Source organism: Podarcis erhardii (genome assembly GCF_964252035.2).
Source record: "Podarcis erhardii genome assembly, chromosome: 13".
Taxonomy (NCBI): domain Eukaryota; kingdom Metazoa; phylum Chordata; class Lepidosauria; order Squamata; family Lacertidae; genus Podarcis; species Podarcis erhardii.
The window spans coordinates 18,465,558-18,484,769 of NC_138502.1; the positions used below are offsets into that span (position 1 = coordinate 18,465,558).

The following is a 19,212-nucleotide window of genomic DNA, read 5'->3' on the forward strand; positions in this document are numbered from 1 at the left end:
CCAAAATCCCCCTCCCAGCATCCCACCTTCCGTTCGGCTCAATTCGCGAGGTCAGAGTTGAGCCACCCTGTGGTGCCCCCTGGGCTTGGCACCCAGTGTGATGGAACAGGTTGCCCTGCCCTAAATCCACCTCTGCTACTGTGAGATAATTCCCACCATCCCTGGCCCTTGGCCATGCTCACCGAGGCTGATGGGAGTTGTAGTTCACCCACATCTGGAGGGCCAAAGATCCTATAACCCTTGCACTAACTGCGCAATCCTATGCATGTTGACTTTGGGGTAAACCCCACCAGCTTCAACAGGGCTTGGTCCCAGGGAAGTGGGTATATAGGACTGCAGCCTCAAACCTCTGTCTCTTTGAAATTAAAGAAAGTGTCCAGGGTACAAGAAGACGGCTGTTTCAACCATGCAGCAACATTTGGGGGCTCCCCAGGGCCTTTGGGAGACAGAAGGCTCCACCAATCTGTGCCCTGAGCCCAGCATGGTCCTTAACGCAGCTTCCCTGCTGCTCTCCAAGCAGGACAGGAGGATGGTGGAAAGTGGTGCAAGCAGCGTGAACTCTATGGGAGAGGAAATGCCAGAGATGAACTACTGGCTGCATGAAGTACAGGCAGAGATGTACTTGAGCAAATTGACAGTACCCTGCTGTCTTTTGGGGGCGGGGGGGGGGGAGGCAGGGGTGTCGATGAGCGGAGAATAGTTAAGCAGCCTGTTTTTTGCAATGCTAGAATTCCTTCCACAAGAACTACCGTATTTTTTGCTCTATAAGACGCACCAGGCCACAAGATGCACCTAGTTTTTGGAGGAGGAAAACAAGAAAAAAAATATTCTGAATCTCAGAAACCAGAACAGCAAGAGGGATCACCGCGCAGTGAAAGCAGCAATCCCTCTTGCTGTTCTGGCTTCTGGGATAGCTGCGCAGCCTGCATTCGCTCCATAAGACGCACACACATTTCCCCTTACTTTTTAGGAGGGGAAAAGTAAGTCTTATAGAGCAAAAAATACGGTAATTCCCCCAGATACTTTCCCGGCAGTGTAGCAACCTGCTGGACACTGAAATGGATATCTCAGGGTTTTAGTCCCACCCCCACCCTATCCCCCCACCCCGCTCCTGCAAAAGGCCTTGGAGAATTTGTGAAAGTGCTTGATTGTTTAAAATACTTTCACTTGCCCTCACGCTCTCTCTCTCAATTGCCTTCATTTGCTCAAAGTTGGTTAATCATGTGGATCCACATTACGCTGAACAGTGGTCAATTATGTCATCCCATCCAACATATGACACCAGCCTGTTCACTTCAGCTGGATGTTGCTTGACTCCAACTCGTCTCTGCTCCAGCCAGCATGGCCAGTGGGTCGAGGATGATGGGAGTTGCGTCCTAGTGGTATCTGGAAGGTTAGTGAGGTTTGTGTCCCTGCTGCTACATCATACCTGATTGGGTGGGAGCACCCATGTGACTAATTCAAGGCAGGGATATAAGTAGTCGCCAGGTGAAACCAGGAAGTCAAAGAGTTTTTAGAAGTGAATATTTGCACAATATATATTTGCTTCCTCCAGCTTAGGCAAGGATAGGGAGGCAATGCCCTTGCAACTGATAAACAGCCAGAGAGATAAAGCACGCAACCTCCAGCGTGGTTCTTTCCTCTTTAACATGCTTGGAAAAAGCCCTTATGAGAAGAGGCAGTGTCGTATAGTGGTTAGAGTGTCAGACTAAAGCCCTGGGAAACTGGGGTTCAAATCCCCACTCAGCTATGAGGCTCACTGGGTGATCTTGGGCCAGTCACTCACTCTTCATCCTAATCTACTTTATGTTAAGGTTACCGGATGTCCCCGGTTCCCAGGGACAGTTCCTGATTTTGCAAATCTGTCCCCGGACAAATTCTGTCCCTGGAATGTTGCCAGATTTGCAAATCTGTCCCTGGGAAATGTGGCAGCGGCAGCCTCAGCAGCCCAGAGCCAACCTGGTAGCGCAGTTGGCTCTGGCTGGCTTCAAGAGCTGCTTGCTGCCATGACACCCGCCATTTTTCCTTGCCGGAAGTCCCCATATGATCACAAATTTATAAATTTAAAGCAATATCATAGCTAAGAATCCTGGGAATTGTAGTTTGTTATGGGTGCTGAGAGTTGCTAAGAGGCCCCTAGTCACCTCCCAGACCTACAATTGCCACAGTGCTTTAACTATCAACCCCTCTTCACAGGAGAGGGGGACCAGGGGAGGGGAATGGGGAGGGGTGGTCTCCTAACAATTCTCAGAACTCACAACAAACTACAGCTCCCAGAATCCTTTGAGGGAAGCCACAGCTGTTTAAAGCAGCATCCTAGTTCTTTAAATGTATGACATTAATAGGGCCATAGTTGGTCAAAGGGAGGGATGGAGGGAGGAGGGCAAAGAATACGCCCCAGGGGACTGGATTGGGCCCAGGAACCTGCAGCTGCCAAGCTTGTAAGGCAGGGGAGAGGAACCAGCACCCCACGGCTTAACTACACGCAGGTTGGGGGCAGGGGAGAAAGAGGAGCAGGGGAAATAGATGGGTGGCATATCAGGAGGAGGAGCTGCAAGCCCTCAAGGGGGCAAGAGTGATTTGTTCTTCTTCCAGCAACTCATGCTGGGCAAGGTGTGAATGTGGCGTTAGTCTCCTGTCTCCATTAAAGCACAAACTGGGGAGGAGGACTGCTGTCTCCCCCAACTTAAGAGCACAAATGCAACAGATGGTGCCTCTTTTCCTTTGCTCTTTCCCACGAAATCGCTTCTCGGGAGAGGGGGAGAAAGAGGCAAGCGGCCTGAGCAGATCAATCCTATTTCCCTTAAGTAGAAAGCGGCAGCCCCTTGACCCAAGCCCGTTTTTGCTCTTTGCAAAGATCCCACGGACACGCTCTCTGCCAAGCGGCAATTAACAGATATCGCAGCGGGGGAAGAGAAAATCCCCCACAGTGAGAGCTGTTCTGTGTGTGTGTGTGTGTGTGTGTGTGTGTGTGTGTGTTTCAGTGCTAATAAGATGCAAATATATTCACAGTGGAAGCAGTGTCAGCAGAGGACAGTATGGAGGGGGGCTCGGATATTTCTCCGGTGCTAGATCATCACCCCTTTCCCTCTCCCAGCTTTTCCCTATTTGGCAACTGCTGCTGTGTGGCAGCAGGGTGGGGAAGAGAATAAAACAGTGAAGGGAAGACACAGACACACACACACAACACACACAACACACACAACACACACACATACACTGGTGCCCTTGCCAGGTTAATTCTGACAGGGCAAGAATTCTTCCTGCGACGGATGGCTTTATGGTGGTGACCCCGGGTCACTCACTCTCGGCGTAACCTACCTCGCAGGGTTGTTGTAAGGATTGGGATGTGGGTGAAGCTGTGGTCTAAACCACAGAGCCTCTTGGGCTTGCTGATCAGAAGGTCAGTGGTTCGAATCCCCGCCACGGGGTTAGGATAGAATGAAGAGGAAAACTATGTACATTACCTCGAGCTCCTTGGAGTTGAGATAGAAATTTATTAAACAAACAAACAAACAAACAAATAAATCCAATATTAAAGGTAAAGGGACCCCTGACCATTAAGGTCCAGTCGTGACCGACTCTGGGGTTGCGGTGCTCATCTTGCTTTATTGGCCAAGGGAGCCGGCATACAGCTTCCGGGTCATGTGGCTTAGCATGACTAAGCCGCTTCTGGTGAACCAAAGCAGCGCACGGAAACGCTGTTTACCTTCCCACGGGAGCGGTACCTATTTATCTATTTGTACTTTGATGTGATTTCAAACTGCTAGGTGGGCAGGAGCAGGGACCGAACAACAGGAGCTCACCCCGTCGCGGGGATTCGAACCGCCAACCTTCTGATCAGCAAGTCCTAGGCTCTGTGGTTTAACCCACAGCGCCACCCGCGTCCCTAAATCCAACATTAAAGGAAGACAAAAGAGCCCTTGGGGAATATAAGTTGGCACCTAACATGAATCAAAAGCCCTGTCTACGTGGTACGTTAAAAGCTGTATCTATTTTCTGCAGAGCACACGTCTGCCATACAGGCCTAGCAATGCAGCTCAGTGTGGAAATTCCCATGCAGTTCACAGGGACACAAAGACGCTCTGCAAAGCAGGCTTGGCCACAGTGCCCACTAAAGCAAGGGTGGCCCACTAGGCGTTGTTGGATGTCATGGACTGGTTGGAATGGTGGAAAGAAGACTCAGAGCCTGGGGATTGGTGGGGGGATGACAATGAGCAGCCAAAGAGAGAAGAAGGGGAAGAGGAGCTGGTGGAAGCTAAAGGGGTAACAGGGCCTAGTGAGCTGGGAAAGTCTGTGGGAGAGAGGAAACCAAAATCAGAGGCAGAAGTGGAAGCAGGGGACGAGGGAGGCCAAGAGGAGTCACAGATGTCCCCCACCCACTGCAACCCACCCGCTTCCGCTTCCCCCGCCCCCATGTCTCCCAGAACCCAGAGAGGCATGAGGTGAGAGGAGCAGAGACAGACATGCAGGCAAAGGTTCAGATTTCTCGGGGAAAGCCCTGGAGAGGAGGGGACAATCTGACTCCACAACTGCTTCATAGCGGGCAAGAGTTACCAAAGAAGAGTTGCTGTGCTCACTGGGCCTGGCACTCCAGTGCAGAGCCTGTTTTTATAACAGTCGACTTCACTCGATGTGATTCTTTGCTTGCTCCCAACACTGGATTCCAGCTGCCATCAGCCCCAGGCAGCATCACCAATTGCCGTGGATCATGGAAGTTGGGTGTCGTACAGCACCGATGGGGAACCTGTGGCCTGCTTGGTTGTTGTTTGATTCCAACTCCTATTAGCCCTGGCCACTATATCTTATTGTCATGGATCATGGGAACTGTAGTCCAGCTGCATCCATTAGTCTTGCAGCAGGGATAGGGACATTTGACTTTGGCTCCCATGAGCCCCAGTCAACATAATGGCCAGTGGACAGGGATGATGGGAATTGTAGTCCAATGACACAGGCTCCCTAGCTCTGTTCTAGGCACTCTGCCACATCAGATGCCCTGCCCTGCCCTGTAGCCAGATACCCTGAAAAGGGGGGGGGGGAGCATTTTGTAGTAAACATATATCCTACAGTCCCCTTCATCTCTCTCCTCCAGCAAAGTGGATGTGAGGGAAAACAGGTTGTATGAAGGAAAAAAAGGAAGAGACAGAAGGAGCGAGGGGGGAGCTGGCGGGGGTGGCAGTGATGGGCATGTGCTTCTGGAACAGGCTGTACAAGCAGGGGGGAGAGGAGAGCAAGCTGAGACAGGAACAGAGGAAGAAGAATTTGCAGCTTCATGTGATGTGTGTGTGTGCGCGCACCAGAAACTTGCATATTTAAAACTTAATGGAAGGGAAGGTTAGTAGGGCAATCCAATAGCTCAGTCGTAGAGCCCCTGCCTTGCATGCAATAGGTTGCAGGTTCCATCCCCCACTTATCTGGTTGAAAGATCAAAGAGCTGGTGTGGTGTGATGGTTAAGAGTGCTGGACTAGGACACAGTAGGTTGGGGGTTCAAATCCCCACTCAACCACAAAGCCCACTGGGTGGTCTTGAGCCAGTCATTGCATCTCAGCCTAACCTACCTCACAGGGTTGTTGTGGAGATTAAATGAGGGGTAGAACCACGTACACCACCTTGAGGCCTTGGGAGAAGGGGGGGGGGGATATAAATGCAATCAACCGATCCACCACAAATGCACCATTGTTCTGTCAATGACATGTTGTTGAATACAGCAGGGGGGAAATCACACCAGTCTGGAAGGGCCTCAATTCTGGTACTGAAAACAAATCCCCTGGGCTGAGGATGTGTGCAGATGGACACCACATTTTATTCCCACAAATCACGACGTCTGCCTGCATCTGGGCTAAGAAACTTTGTGTTAACTTTTTCTCTTAATTATTAAGGTCACACAAGAAGTATCCAAACATTTTAAATGCCCCATTAGAGCCACTCTGCAACTTTCCCTTCTGAACTTGTGCAACAATCAACAACTCTTTGATCTAATGAGCTTCTTCGGTGTATGTTGGCGGCACTGAAAACTTCCTTGGCTCAGAAGTGGAAGGCACGGCAGCAGTTAGCCTACACATTGTGGTGCAAAGATATGGGGACTCTAGACATTGCTGAGAAAGTACAGTGGTGCCTCGCAAGACGAAATTAATCCGTTCCGTGAGGCTCTTCGTATAGCGGTTTTTTCGTCTTGCGAAGCAAGCCCATTGACAGCTTAGCGGATTAGCGCTATTAGCGGTTTAGCGGCTTTTAGTGGATCAGCTGATAAGCGGCTTATCAGCGGATCAGCTGATAAGCGGCTTAGCGGCTTAGGAAAAGGGGGGGAAAGGGGGGGAAACCCGCAGGAACTCGCAAGACATTTCGTCTTGCGAAGCAAGCCCATAGGGAAATTCGTTTTGCGAAGCGCCTCCAAAACGGAAAACCCTTTCGTCTAGCGGGTTTTCCGTCTTGTGAGGCCTTCGTCTTGCGGGGCACCACTGTAACTCACATATTAGGTGTTTCTAAGGATAAAGAAGACCTGGAACATTTTAAACTCTCTTCTCCCACCAAATCACAGAATTTGGCTTTCATGATGTGTCATGCTTCTTTTATTTTTCTACATGATCAGCTCTCTATTTTATGTTTTCTATTCCTGTTTTCTGTTTGTTTGCACTTTTGAAGTACAGTACAGTCATACCTCGGGGTTACAGATGCTTCGGGTTGTGCACCGCGCCGAACCTGGAAGTACCGGAACAGGTTACTTCCGGGTTTTGGCGCTTGTGCATGCGCAGAAGCGCCGAATTGCAACCCATGCATGCACAGACTGTGGGTTGCGGACGCTGCGGGTTGTGAACGTACATCCCGCACGGATCACGTTCGCAACCCAAGTGTCCACTGTATATTAATATTACACGCACATACATACACACAAGTCAACACGTAAAATAACCAGAAACGTGAAGTGTTTTAATGGATGCCAAACCAATCCAGGATACAAATAGCTCAGCCCCTACAGAAGATGCACCACCCTCCCTTGTCTCCATAAGTATGGGGATGCAGGGGCCTCTCCCCGCCTCAACACCATCCCACCTTCCACTGAAAAGGCAGACAGGTAGCATGCAAAGGAAGTACTGCCAACACCTGTACCAAAAACCTGTGTTATGTTGGCTCACACTTACTTGCTTCAAAAACCTACGGAGATTTACACACCAAAATGTTGGGAGGTTGCAGAGATGGGCAAAAATTAAAAACAGCATCATAAGGAATCCTTCAACTTTTTACCAAAGAGAAGATTTAGCTCAAAGTTCTCAGAAGAGACTATGCTGACACACTTCAGCTATATGGCTTATTTCAGACTTCTCTTTTCAACTCAAAGATAGAAATCTTGGCATTTCCCCCCAGGAAACTTGACCATGGTTTGAACAAAGACGCCTGAGAATGAGTTTTTCACAACTGCATTGGGAGTTGTTGTGACGATGAAGACGATGAAGAGATGCCAAAGAATTTTGGACATAACGTACCAACTCTGGAAAATAAATTTGTGGGTCACCCTTCTCAGGAGGAGAGGGGACATATTGTTTCTTCTGAGCATTATGCAATACAGGGGATGCGCTAGTGGCAGCAGAATTAGATAAAGGGTGCTACTGCAGGATCCATGAAAAAGGCGGAACCATGCATAGAACTATGAGGGCGGCTGGGTTAACTGGGAGGCTATGAACTTTAGAGTACACTGCCTTGGTTAGAAGCTGGGACTCCAATAGAGCATCACTGAACGCACCTTCTCTCCAGAGAAGGCTGCCTTGCTCTCTCCAAGGATGCTTTCAAAAACCCACGCAGCTCAGAACAAGGGGGGGAGTAAAGATGAAACCACTTGCACCCTGGGCTCCTCATTAAAAAGACCCAGAGAAGTCTGCATCTTATAGCAGCCATGAGGAAAAAACAAACTATCGCCAGCTGCAGACAGGCAAGGACTGGCAAGAATGCAGTGGCAGAGGGCAGGCTGGACTGTACCATATCAGATGGCAGGGGAGGATTCTGTTTCTGAGTGGTCCTTCGGCATTCTCATGTGCTAACGTAACACAACAGGAAGAAAAATATTGACCTACCCACTTTCCTGATGTGGTAGGTGGTTTTTTGTGTTTTGTTTTTTAAAGCTTTAAAAAGTGTTCCCCACCTGCCGCCCGAAGTGTACATATAACCCGTCCCTCTGCCACAGGCTTCATTTGTCCTTTCTCACCCCAGCATATTTTGACTCAGAGCAGGTCCTCCATTTTTTGCTAACGGGGTCAAGGGGGGAGGTTTGGAGGTCCAGAGCCCGTCCCGATTCAAAACACACAGAGAGAGCAGAGCTGAACTGACTGCAGGCGTCAACAGAGACAAGCAGGTCGAAAGAACAGACCGAAAAAGAGGAGGTAATAGAAAAGCCAAAAAGAACAGCAGCTGTTGCGGGTAGAAGGGAAGTTTGAGAACACAAATCGTGGGAGGAGAGATGGAGGCAAGTCCTGGGTCCCATCCAACGCGTACAACACACGCTCTCTCTTTCTCTTCCGCTGTGTGTGTGTGTGTGTGTGTGTGTGTATTTAGGTGCAGAGTCTGCATTGTGGAGGTTGCCACCCCTGACCAAAACCTAGCCCCCTTCCTTCGACAGGAAGTCCAGCCTCTCGCCCAGCACCTCCCTTCTTCACTCTGCTGTTTCCTCCGCCAGCTGGTATCTCAAAGAAGGGCCTCCGCCTCCAGGATGGTTTTTCCTCCTCCGAGCTCACGGCAACAGTAAGGGGCGCTGGATGGGCATCAGTAAAGTCAGGACCTGGAAAGGGAGGAGAGGGGAAAATGGGTCGTTTCAGAGGCTAGAGCGCCCCCTTGCTGCTGCAGTTAAGCTGCACAGGGGTTTTTACGGTAAATGGTGCAGAAGCTAAATTGAGTCAGACCACACAATGCCAAGCAAAGAGGAAGCTGCCGGCTCATCGGCCATTTGTGGTTTAAGGGCACGCAGCTTGGCATGACTTATGCAGATCACAGAATCTGGAATGACCAAAGGTGAATAATTTTTTAATTATTATTTGAAAATAGTGCAGAATGCACAGCGTCCTGATAATGACCAGGAAAATCTAGAAGCCACTAGCTGGATTATCAGGCCGGCAGACCACAGCTGCAAGTGGCTGAAGAAAGGAAGCCAGATCACATGCTCAAGGCCACAGGGGGCCCCTGAGTCTCATAGGGGTGCTGGAAAGGCCAGCGTTGCAACCCTGTATGTCGTCATACGCCCCCTTCAACTGGGGAAGCCCTAAAGGAAACGTTTGGGCCATGCAAATTTGCCTACCTTAGGAAATCTCCAGACACACATTCCCCGTGTGTGTGTGTATGTGTATGTGTATGTATGTGTGTGTGTATTATTATTATTATTATTATTATTGCCTGGCAAGGACTATGGTGTTCTAGTGTCCATCACAAACACCTACACCTGTATCACTTCTACCTTTCCAAAGAGTTGTTCCTTCTTTATTCAAAGTGGTTCTCACGATGGTCAAAAGAACAAACAGCTCCACTTTTGGAATTTTTCCATAGCAAAGGCTGCAATGCACTTGGCCTGGGCTCTTGTGCTCTTCTAACACCACCAGTCAGAGGCTACTGGGTCATGTACTAAGAGAGAACGGGCTAAGCGGCCTGGGATGTAGCCAAAACAAGGCTTCCTTTGAACTAGAGCGACCACTTTCTTAAGTTATCAGTCTACTGCTGACAAAGGTGATGCCGGTCATCTGATACCGGCCTGTAGCACCTCATCACATTGTCAAAGGCACTAACAACTTAGACCTTTCCTTCAAAGGCACACATTTACAAAGGAAGGGGAAGCTTCTTAAGAGCTAAAGACCTCAGGTGTGGTTCGGAAGGAGGGAGAAGATTTCTGCAAGTCTCACTCTCTCTCTCATCCTAGTTACTCACCTTTGTTCCTCTGTGGAACTGGGCCCTACTCTCCTCGGGAACAATGATGTAGGGGAGGAAGATGTCCAAATGGTAGAGTTGGGGGTGTCCCTGTAACACAATGCGGTCCTCTCCCAGGTCCAGCTCGAGAGATCTCGAGGTCTGATTAGGGTGGGAGAACAAAGAAACACTGAAAAAAATACAATTTTATTGCTATTTCCCCAGCTTGGGGACCAGAGCACCCAAGACACCACCCTACAAACCGCATGCCAAATTACCATTTTAGGGAGGCTGATTTTCGCGACCAGATGGTCAGGGTGGCTGGTAGATGGCTCAGCAACTATGGTGAATTCAGGAACTGTGGCCGAGCTACGGAATGAAGCACAACAGAATCAGCAAGGGAGAGGGGGGGGGGAGTGTCATGATAAAAACACTCAGTTGGAATCAGATATTGCCAACTCATAAAAACAGGGACAGGCAACAGGTTAACAGATTAAGGGGCCAAGTCAGAAATGCAACTGTGGGCTTCTGACACACAATATCCTGCCCGGTCTAACTGAACTTTATTTAATTCATTAGACATACAACCTGCACTATGGGCGGCTGACAACAGAGTCCTATTCTGGCCACTATCGGCCAGATTAAATAAACTTGCTTTATTGTACTTCTGGGAGATGCAAAGGCTAGGGCTTTGCCAAGTCTCCAAGGGAAGAAAACTCCAACGCTTAAGGGCAGCTATTCAGAATGCCTCTGTGTGTGTGTTTGCAGACCCAATTTGACACCCAGGTAGCATACTCAAGACATCACACCTGGTTGCTCTTAAATGCCTGGAACAACCGAGCAGTCTAGAGGGGTTTCTTGGGCTTGTACTAGTGGCAGTTTCTGGCCAGTCTTCAGAGGACTGCCCCATGAGCAATGCATTGCACCAGTCCAACCTATCATAGCAGACCATATTTGAGATCACGGGTCATTCCATTCCTCCATTACCCTGACCCCCATCCTCATTGTACAGTCCCTCCCATCCCAACCACACCGTACCTCTGTGACGCAGATGGCTGCAAAAGGTTCCTGCCTTCCTCCTTGACTTGGCTGCAGAAAGAGACAAACGCCTTGTAAAAATGAAGAAGGAAGTATTGATCTGACTACTACAGTTGTACCAAGTCCCCATTCAAGTCTGGGCCAACAGCTCTCTCTGCTCTGTCCAGAGTCCCAAACACTTTTAACAGGCCCCAGAGATTGGTTTCTGCTTCAGCTGACAAGATGCACTTCTATTTTTTTAAAAAAAAATATTAAGATTTCCAAAGATAATACATTGTAAAACGAAAAGAAAAGCAAAAATACAAAAGTACAAAAATACGAAAAATACGAAAAATAAAAGGAATTTAAAAACACATAAAGTTTCCATTTACTTATTTTCATTTAACTTATTTTCCAGACCTCCCCTTACCTCCCTTTCTTATATTCTAATTCAATTTGTTTGTTTAGCAAATCCTCACCACTGATTCTTTTAATTATTTCAAAACCTTATTTTCCATCTCTTTTATACATTACAGCTGAAAACCGCTTAATTTCTATCCAATATCATTCTAACATTCCTTAATTTTACAATATTTCTGCAAATAGTCTTTAAACTTCTTCCAATCTTCTTCCGCCGTCAAGATGCACTTCTATACCATAGAATGCTAACAATTGAAATGGCATGATTCTCCCTCTGCCGCCCCTCATGTGTTACAAGCCCCTCCCATGCTAACATTTCCATATAGCAGCCGCCCACTGGAAAGATCTCTCCTAACTTCACTACCCTCAACTTGGACTCCAGCTCCCATCAGCCCCAGCCAACATGGCCAATAGTTAAGGATGATGGGAACTGTAGTCTAACAGAATCTAGAGGGCACCAGATGGGGGAAGACTCTCCTAATTCATCCAGATGGTCCAATGGCAGCCGGTGATTCTCATGCTCAGAAGAGGAGATGAACTTACTCCAATTCTAGTCTGCTGCAGAAAAATGAAGTGTCTTGAGGCCCCTGAAAATTTAACTAATTTTGCAGGGCACTGTTTAGTGCATTAGAGCCCATTTCACCAGATGCATGATGTGTAACATCCCAATTTAGCAGCACCCTCTTGGGTGTTAAGATGAGAAGAGGGAGACCCCTCTTGGTAGTCCCACCACTCTCAGAGGTCCGGGTGGGAGGACTCCCAGTAGAGGACCTTCTGCGCAGCATTCCCGAGTTGTGGAATTTCGCCAACGTACCTGCTATCCATCTCTTGGATGAAAGGCTTGGATTTGGTGCGGATGGTCTGCTCAGCTATGGAGCCCATAAACTTCCTGTTCTTCAGAATCCGCCATTCTGGAAAGGGGCGCAAGCAGCCTTGTTAGCTTGGCTGCAGGGGCAAAAGGCTCTGGCTCAGCCCCAAAGGGATGGAAGCACCCAGAACGGATGTTAGAAGTCTCCCGAACCAAGGTTGCTTTTCTTTCAAGGGTATGTCGTCCCCCCCCCCCAAAGGAGGAGAAATGTTACCTCAGGATTGGCCCCAAGAGAGGGGCCTGTTGCCTCCCGGGAGCAACACCCGTACCTTGGTTGTTGACATCCATCTTGTATTTCTCCGACAATCCTTCCATGGCGATTGTGATGAAGAACTCTTTGAGGAAGTCGTTGTTCTTGAGGCAGCGAGAGAAAACAGAGAGATGGGGGTGGGGAGGTTAGGTTCCCTTCTCTCAGCACATGGATTACTCCACAATGAAGTACTTGCCACCCAACTGCATGCATGTGTAGGAAGTCCCAAGCTCTTCGTGATTATGAAAATAAGAAGTCCAGCTGAATTGGGCCACAAGCCCACCTAGTCCAGCTCACGACAGCTATGGGAAGCCCTCAAGCAAGGGCCAAGTATAACAGCGCTCACCACTTGTGATACCTGGAAACTGATATTCAGACACATACCAATTTGGGGAGATGGTGCAGAGGAAGGGATGCATCCATTCATGGCATAAGCAGCCAAAGATGCACTAAAGATGCTCACCTGCCTACCTTGCACAGATGCTGGAGTAAGGGTACCAGATTTTTTCCAATGAATCCGGGGAACTTCAATGGATTTTGTATGGGGACTGATTTGTAAGCCCCCAGGAAATGGGGACATTTGGTAACCTTATGCCCCTGTCTCCCAACATCATCCCCCCCACTCTGGTGCAGCAAACAGCATCTAGGTGGTTTTGGGAAAGAGAGGTTCCTGCCTGCCATGGACACAGAAGGAATTCTGCCCCCTGAGCGGTACAGGAGAAGCCATTTGGGACGCAAAGGCTCCCTTTCAAAAAGGCAGCTCACCTCCATCTTGTTGTAAAAGGTGGTGCTGATGGAGACGTCATACACAGTGCAAGCATTGCCACCTGGGAAAGAAGAAAGAAGGGTCAGGCTGCTTCGACAGAAGAGGCGGCTATTCTTAAAACCTACAAGGCAGAAGGAGCCTTGGTTTCAGTTGCCCTTCAAGGGCTGAGTCCACGCTGCACCACCTCACTTGGGAGACGCTCTTATGCAGAGACATCCCCACAAGGAAAAACAAAGAGATCGGGTGTGTTTCTCTCTCTTCAGCCAAGATGGGTACAAATCAACGCTTTCTTAAAAACATTCGAACTATTCCCCCTCCACAAAGCTGCATTCGTCTGCAGGTTTCTGTTTTTGTGAGCAAAGCAAAAAATGGATCATCTGTATAAAAATAAAAAGTGAGCAAGTGTGTTTTGGATGCCAAGTGATTCCTAGGCTAAAACGTTCCTCTTTAACCAGGCCGTTGGTCAATTGTCATTAGATGCCCTTTTAAAATAGGGGGGAGGGGGGGTTACTCAGGTGCTTGTTTTTATTTTGATTATGTAGTCTGTGTTTTTATCCTATGAACTGTCCCGAGATCTGTGGGTATAGGGCAGTATATTAATTATAAATAAATAAATAATAGCAGTACAGTCATACCTCGGGTTACAGACACTTCACGTTGTGCGTTTTCGGGTTGCACACCACACTGAACCCGAAAGTACCAGAACGGGTTATTTCCAGGTTTTGGCGCTTGTGCACGTGCAGAGACACTAAACCGTGCTTTGCACATGCGCAGAAGCACTGAATCGCAACCTGTGCATGCACAGACGCGGCGCTGTGGGTTGCGAACGTGCCTCCCGAAAGGCTCACGTTCGCAACCCGAGCGTCCACTGTAGTAGTAGGAGTGTCCTTCAGATGATGAGAGGGATTGAGGCAGGGATTTAGGTGACCAAGTTCCTTACTCCTTGTGCCACTCAGACAGCTCTCTTAAGCAGAGGGACCAAAAGGACCACCAAGACCTGGCTGGCTCTGTTGAAGCAGGTGCTCCAGCCTTGTTTTTCCTTAAGATTTAGCTACTCATTTCACGGCTAGCCCGTCCTCTCAGCATCAATGAGGCGGATGCTCACTCTTGTCCACTTCTACGTGGGGCTCTCCCAAGCTCATGGGGATCCTGAAGGTGGAGACGTTCTCCGACTCAATGAGGCAGGCAAGCTCTTCGTTGGTCAGGTCAGGAGGTGGGGGGATGTGGGGAGACCGGCAGACGTTCACGAAGACCTTCTCGCCGGAACTTGTGCGGGTTTTAAGGCAGAATCCTGGGGAGGATGAGAGAAGCAAGTCATAGATTTGCAGGTTTCTCTAAACAACTACGAAATTAAAAGCAGCCACGAAATTAAAAGACGCCTGCTTCTTGGGAGAAAAGCAATGACAAACCTAGACAGCATCTTAAAAAGCAGAGACATCACCTTGCCAACAAAGGTCCGTATGGTTAAAGCTATGGTTTTCCCAGTAGTGATGTATGGAAGTGAGAGCTGGACCATAAAGAAGGCTGATCGCTGAAGAATTGATGCTTTTGAATTATGATGCTGGAGGAGACTCTTGAGAGTCCCATGGACTGCAAGAAGATCAAACCTCTCCATTCTGAAGGAAATCAGCCCTGAGTGATCACTGGAAGGACAGATCCTGAAGCTGAGGCTCCAAGACTTTGGCCACCTGATGAGAAGAGAAGGCTCCCTGGAAAGGACCCTGATGTTGGGAAAGATGGAGGGCGCAAGGAGAAGGGGACGACAGAGGACGAGATGGTTGGACAGTTTTTCTCGAAGCTACCAGCATGAGTTTGACCAAACTGCGGGAGGCAGTGGAAGACAGGAGTGCCTGGCGTGCTCTGGTCCATGGGGTCACAAAGAGTCGGACACGACTAAATGACTAAACAACAATAACTAAGGAACTAGGGAATCTGCTTTTGCTTGCCACGGACCACTTTCACCTTGTCTCCACATTGCACCTCTAATATCCACCCCACTCCCCTGTAATCCCAAGATCTCTGCTTTTCTGGTTATATGAGACAGGGAGAAAAGCTTCTCTACTCTATATATAATTTTATACATCGCTACCATCTCCCTGCTTACTCACCCTTTCTCTCTAAACTAGAAAGCCCCAAATGTTGCACCCTTTCCTTAAAGGGGAGTTGGTCTACCCCTTTGATAATTTTGATGGCCTTTTCTGAACTTTTCCCAAGTCTACAATATCCTTTTTCAGATGAGATGGGTGGATAAATAGCACATATGTACATAGTAGTCCAAGTGTGGTCACACCACAGATTTGTATAACGGCATTATGATATTGACAGTTTTATTTTCAATTCCTTCCCTACTGATCCCCAGTGTGGCATTTGCCTTTTTCACAGATGCTGCGCAATGGATCAGCTTCTCCATCGAGCTACCCACTATGACCCAAACATCTCATCCTGATTAGTCACCCCATGAGCTTATATGTGAAATTTAGATTATTATTATTATTTTTTGCCCCAGCGTGCATCAGTTTGCCCTTGTTTGCTGTGAAATGCATTTGCCATTTGACTGCCCAAGCATACACCCAGTTTAGAAAAAAGTTCATTTAGAAACCTTCACAGTCCCTTTTGTTCTTTACCTGGGAGTGGCCGGATAGGCTTGGATTCTGCCGGAGAGGGCACAAAGCTCTCGATTTTCTGGGTTGCCTAAGAGGCAGAGATAAATTTATGATACAGCTAAACAACTCAGACTTTAGAGAAATTTTTAATGTTTGATGTTTTATTGTGCTTTTAATAGTCTGTTAGGAGCCACCCAGAGTGGCTGGGGAAACCCAGCCAGATGGGTGGGGTATAAATAATAATTTTATTATTATTATTATTATTAAACCGATCCCATTTCTTTCCGAGATGAAAGGCTGCAGCCTCTTACATCTGGAATTAGACATTCCAAGAGCCCCATGTCCTTCCCTGATCCCAACCCTTCATGTCACATTCATCAACATTCAACCCAAAAGGTCTTTTCACTTTGTGTTTCTCAGGTCAGCTTCATTGAACTCCATTATAAATTTGAAGCAGTATTATACCACTTTAAACAGTCACGGCTTCCCCAAAACAATCCTGGGAACTGTAGTTTGTTAAGGGATGCTGAGAGTTGTTTGGTGACACCCCCCCCCTTCCCCTGACAAAGCTACAACTCTGAGTTCCCTGGGAATAAGAGTTGGTTATTAAATCATCTGAGAATTGTAGCTCTGTGAGGGGAATAGAGGTCTCCTAACAACTCTCAGTAACCTTAACAGACTATACTTCCCAGGACTGGGAATTAAATAGACCATGGCTATTTAATGTGGTATGAAACAGCTTTAAATGCATAGTGCAGATGGGGCCTAGAGGAGAGTCCATCAACTACACATGGTCTCCGCTCCCCAATTTTTCCTCCCCACTCCCACCTCAGGCCTTCATGCAGACCTGGAGTAGAAGACGTCGGAACTCCTCCTCTTCCTCCTCCTCCTGCAGCTCGGCTGATAACAGGGATGTGTCAGCTACAGATGCCATGGTGGTGCTAGTTAGACCCTGCAGAGGTTAATATTTATATTTTATAAAGGTGATTTCAGTTAAAAGAAATAAAGCGATACAGAAAAAAAGAAGGAAAAGTGAGAGGGGAAAAAACAACAACAAAGATACATATAAAAACGAAAATATACCCCCAAAAAGCAATATATGATATTCTCATACATTCGTGTATAAATTGGTATAGTGTTATTGTCCTAGTCCTTATGTAAATGCTAATAGATTGCTATATTTTGTATAGACTCATTCCAAATGTTATGTTTATCCATACAGTCTGTGCCTGCAAGCAGTTCCGTTCATAAACTGCCAGTAATATCATATCATCCGTCCATTGATTGAAAGGTATCATATATTTTATTCCCGCCCCCCCAAAAAAAACTCAATATCAATCTCTTGGCCGCCATTAGGGCACAGAAAAACCATTTCCGTTGTCCTGTTGATAATTTCCATATTGCAGGCATCTAATTCAATAAAATTTCCTCTGCTGAAAGACTTCACTTTTAAGATTTAACTTTAACACACACCCTAAACCAAAAATCAAGTCTCAAGGGTCCCAACTAACTGCTTCCCCCCCCCCCATAGACTTGCTGCTACACCCTCCCTCCAAGGAGACCAGCGCAAGGAGATGACGTTTTCTCAACTCTCCACTTCATCCTCAAGAAAACAACCCTGTGAAGTAGGGCTACCAAGGCTACTTGGCTGAAGCTGGGTTTGAATACAAGCTGGTGATATCTCAGCTTCACGCTTTGCTGCCTCCAAAAATGAAAAAGGGGGGACCCTTTTAAGATCTCCCCTTCCAGGAATCAAGATCCCGCAGCTGCCTCTGCCAAATCGAACTTCCTTTCCAATCAGTGGATCAAACTTCCGTTGTTGCTATGGCAGCGACTTCCGACCATAGCTGTACTGACTACCGAGAAAAGGACGGGAGGAAATAGTGCCTAATGGTTACAGCAAAGGACTGAAAGTGCGCGCGGGGGGGGGGGGAGAGAAATACTTGCCTCTCTCGACTCCCTGAACTTTAATGCCACTCCCCTTCCCGCGTCCCATGCACATGATCTATAAATAACGATTTTTTAAAAATCATAGCTTCCAGGTTCATGTTTACCTTGGTATTGTATATAGTTTATATATCTGTCTCTCGTCGGCTCCGCAGCGAAGGAAGCGACGCCACGCGCGGGTGCCAGAAGGTTCGCTTTGCGGAGAAGCGGGACCGGAAGTCGAGTTCTCTTTGCCCCTTTCTCATAGGCTTCCTATCTCGGCGCTCTGTATTGAGGATACAGGAACTCCATAGAGTTAAGGACGCGAGGTGAGACAAATGTTAGACTAGCATCTCAAACATCCGGTTAGATTCGGGGTTTTCCTTTGGATTAATGCGGGGCTGGGCGCGCTATTAGACAAGAGTGAGCTTTTGGTGTCATGGAAGAGCAGCAATTTGTCGTTGCGTTTAATTTATTTTGTTTAAATGCTAATACTGGGGGGGGGGAGTTTATTTCCTTAAATGCTGTTTAATGTCAAAATAGGCTTCTAAAAGGTTGGGTGAAATAATTGGGGGGGGGGTTGGCAATGTAAGCATTTTAATACAAAACACCATTTATATAACAAACCAGATTCTTCAATTAGAGACCAATAGCCAGGCTTTGGTATATGTTCCTAAGTATGTAAGAATCTTAGAATACATTGCGGGCTTGTCATAACTCCTCTCTGTCTCTCAGCTCCTCCCCTGTAACCTGCAGTGTTGAGATAATAAAGGTTAAATCCTATACACATTTACCAGGGAGCCTTGGATTGCTCTGTAAGGCTGAGCTCTGATTTTTTTTCTCTTGGGATGGGAGGGTGTGGAAGGGTGAGGCAATAACCTCTGGCCAATCAATCCAATTCACGCCCAAATCCTGGATTTCGCTGTTGATTCCGAAGGGTAGCTGATATTTATAATCCCAACTAGCAAACAAAACAGCTTTCAAAAGTAACCAAGAAGATGCAACCTCAGTGTTGGAGGGTTTTCCTTGTTATGCATTTCATTTTGTTGTAAACAAAATAAAAAGTAACCAGGAAGCTTCGTCTGTAGTCATGAAAGTTTATAAGAATACTTAAAAGGTTATAAAGACTTTTTCTCTCTCTTTTTTTCTAGCTCTGTGACAACAATATACCTCTTCCCTCTCCATCTCTATGGCGCCAATGCGTCCCTTCTCTCCACCTCCCAGTCTCTATGGAAGCCAGGAGTCCGGAAGTGCCGCCTTAAAGGGGGCGGGTGGCTGAATGAATGTTAAGCCTGGCTGGTGCTTAGTCCAACTATCAAGGGGGAAGCAGCCCAATTAGTGCCCATGGCTGGCTCAGCAGCGGCGGCGGCGGCGGGAGGCGGCAGCAGGCGCGGGGCCCCTTCAGTGCCCGCTATCTACAGCTCCATGGAGTATGGGCCTGTCCCAGAGGGCACTGGGGCAGCCCAGGTAAGGGAAGCAGGC

General features: G+C 47.8%; 1 protein-coding gene across 2 annotated transcripts; it reads right to left on the bottom strand.

Annotated features, from left to right (window-relative positions):
* Window positions 1–6,907: 6,907 nt before the first annotated feature.
* Window positions 6,908–18,018, bottom strand: PIH1D1 (PIH1 domain containing 1). 2 transcript variants are annotated; one of them, XR_014150662.1, is made up of 11 exons: window positions 17,859–18,018; window positions 16,652–16,756; window positions 15,826–15,892; window positions 14,307–14,492; window positions 13,201–13,262; window positions 12,455–12,539; window positions 12,132–12,228; window positions 10,919–10,969; window positions 10,159–10,249; window positions 9,902–10,070; window positions 6,908–8,768 (listed from the first exon to the last, which is right to left on the bottom strand). XR_014150662.1 is itself a non-coding variant. In XM_081837495.1 (11 exons), the coding sequence occupies exons 2-11, from the start codon at window positions 16,736–16,738 to the stop codon at window positions 8,721–8,723; spliced, it is 915 nt and encodes a 304-aa protein (XP_081693621.1). In that variant the 5' UTR covers window positions 16,739–16,756; window positions 17,859–18,007; the 3' UTR covers window positions 6,908–8,720. The 2 variants fall into 2 exon arrangements, 1 of the variants encoding a protein (XP_081693621.1); XM_081837495.1 differs by having other exon boundaries at window positions 9,902–10,042; window positions 17,859–18,007.
* Between the last annotated feature and the right edge of the window lie 1,194 nt (window positions 18,019–19,212).

What these genes read in the sequence shown, in the direction of transcription:
- PIH1D1 (XM_081837495.1), bottom strand. Translation starts at nt 16,738, where the DNA reads ATGGCATCTGTAGCTGACACATCCCTGTTATCAGCCGAGCTGCAGGAG. An exon ending in TCCGACGTCTTCTACTCCAG is followed by an intron (nt 15,893 to 16,651) that starts GTCTGCATGAAG and finishes TCTGCCTCTTAG; the next exon opens with GCAACCCAGAAAATCGAGAG. An exon ending in ATCCAAGAGATGGATAGCAG is followed by an intron (nt 10,970 to 12,131) that starts GTACGTTGGCGA and finishes CTCTTTCTGCAG; the next exon opens with CCAAGTCAAGGAGGAAGGCA.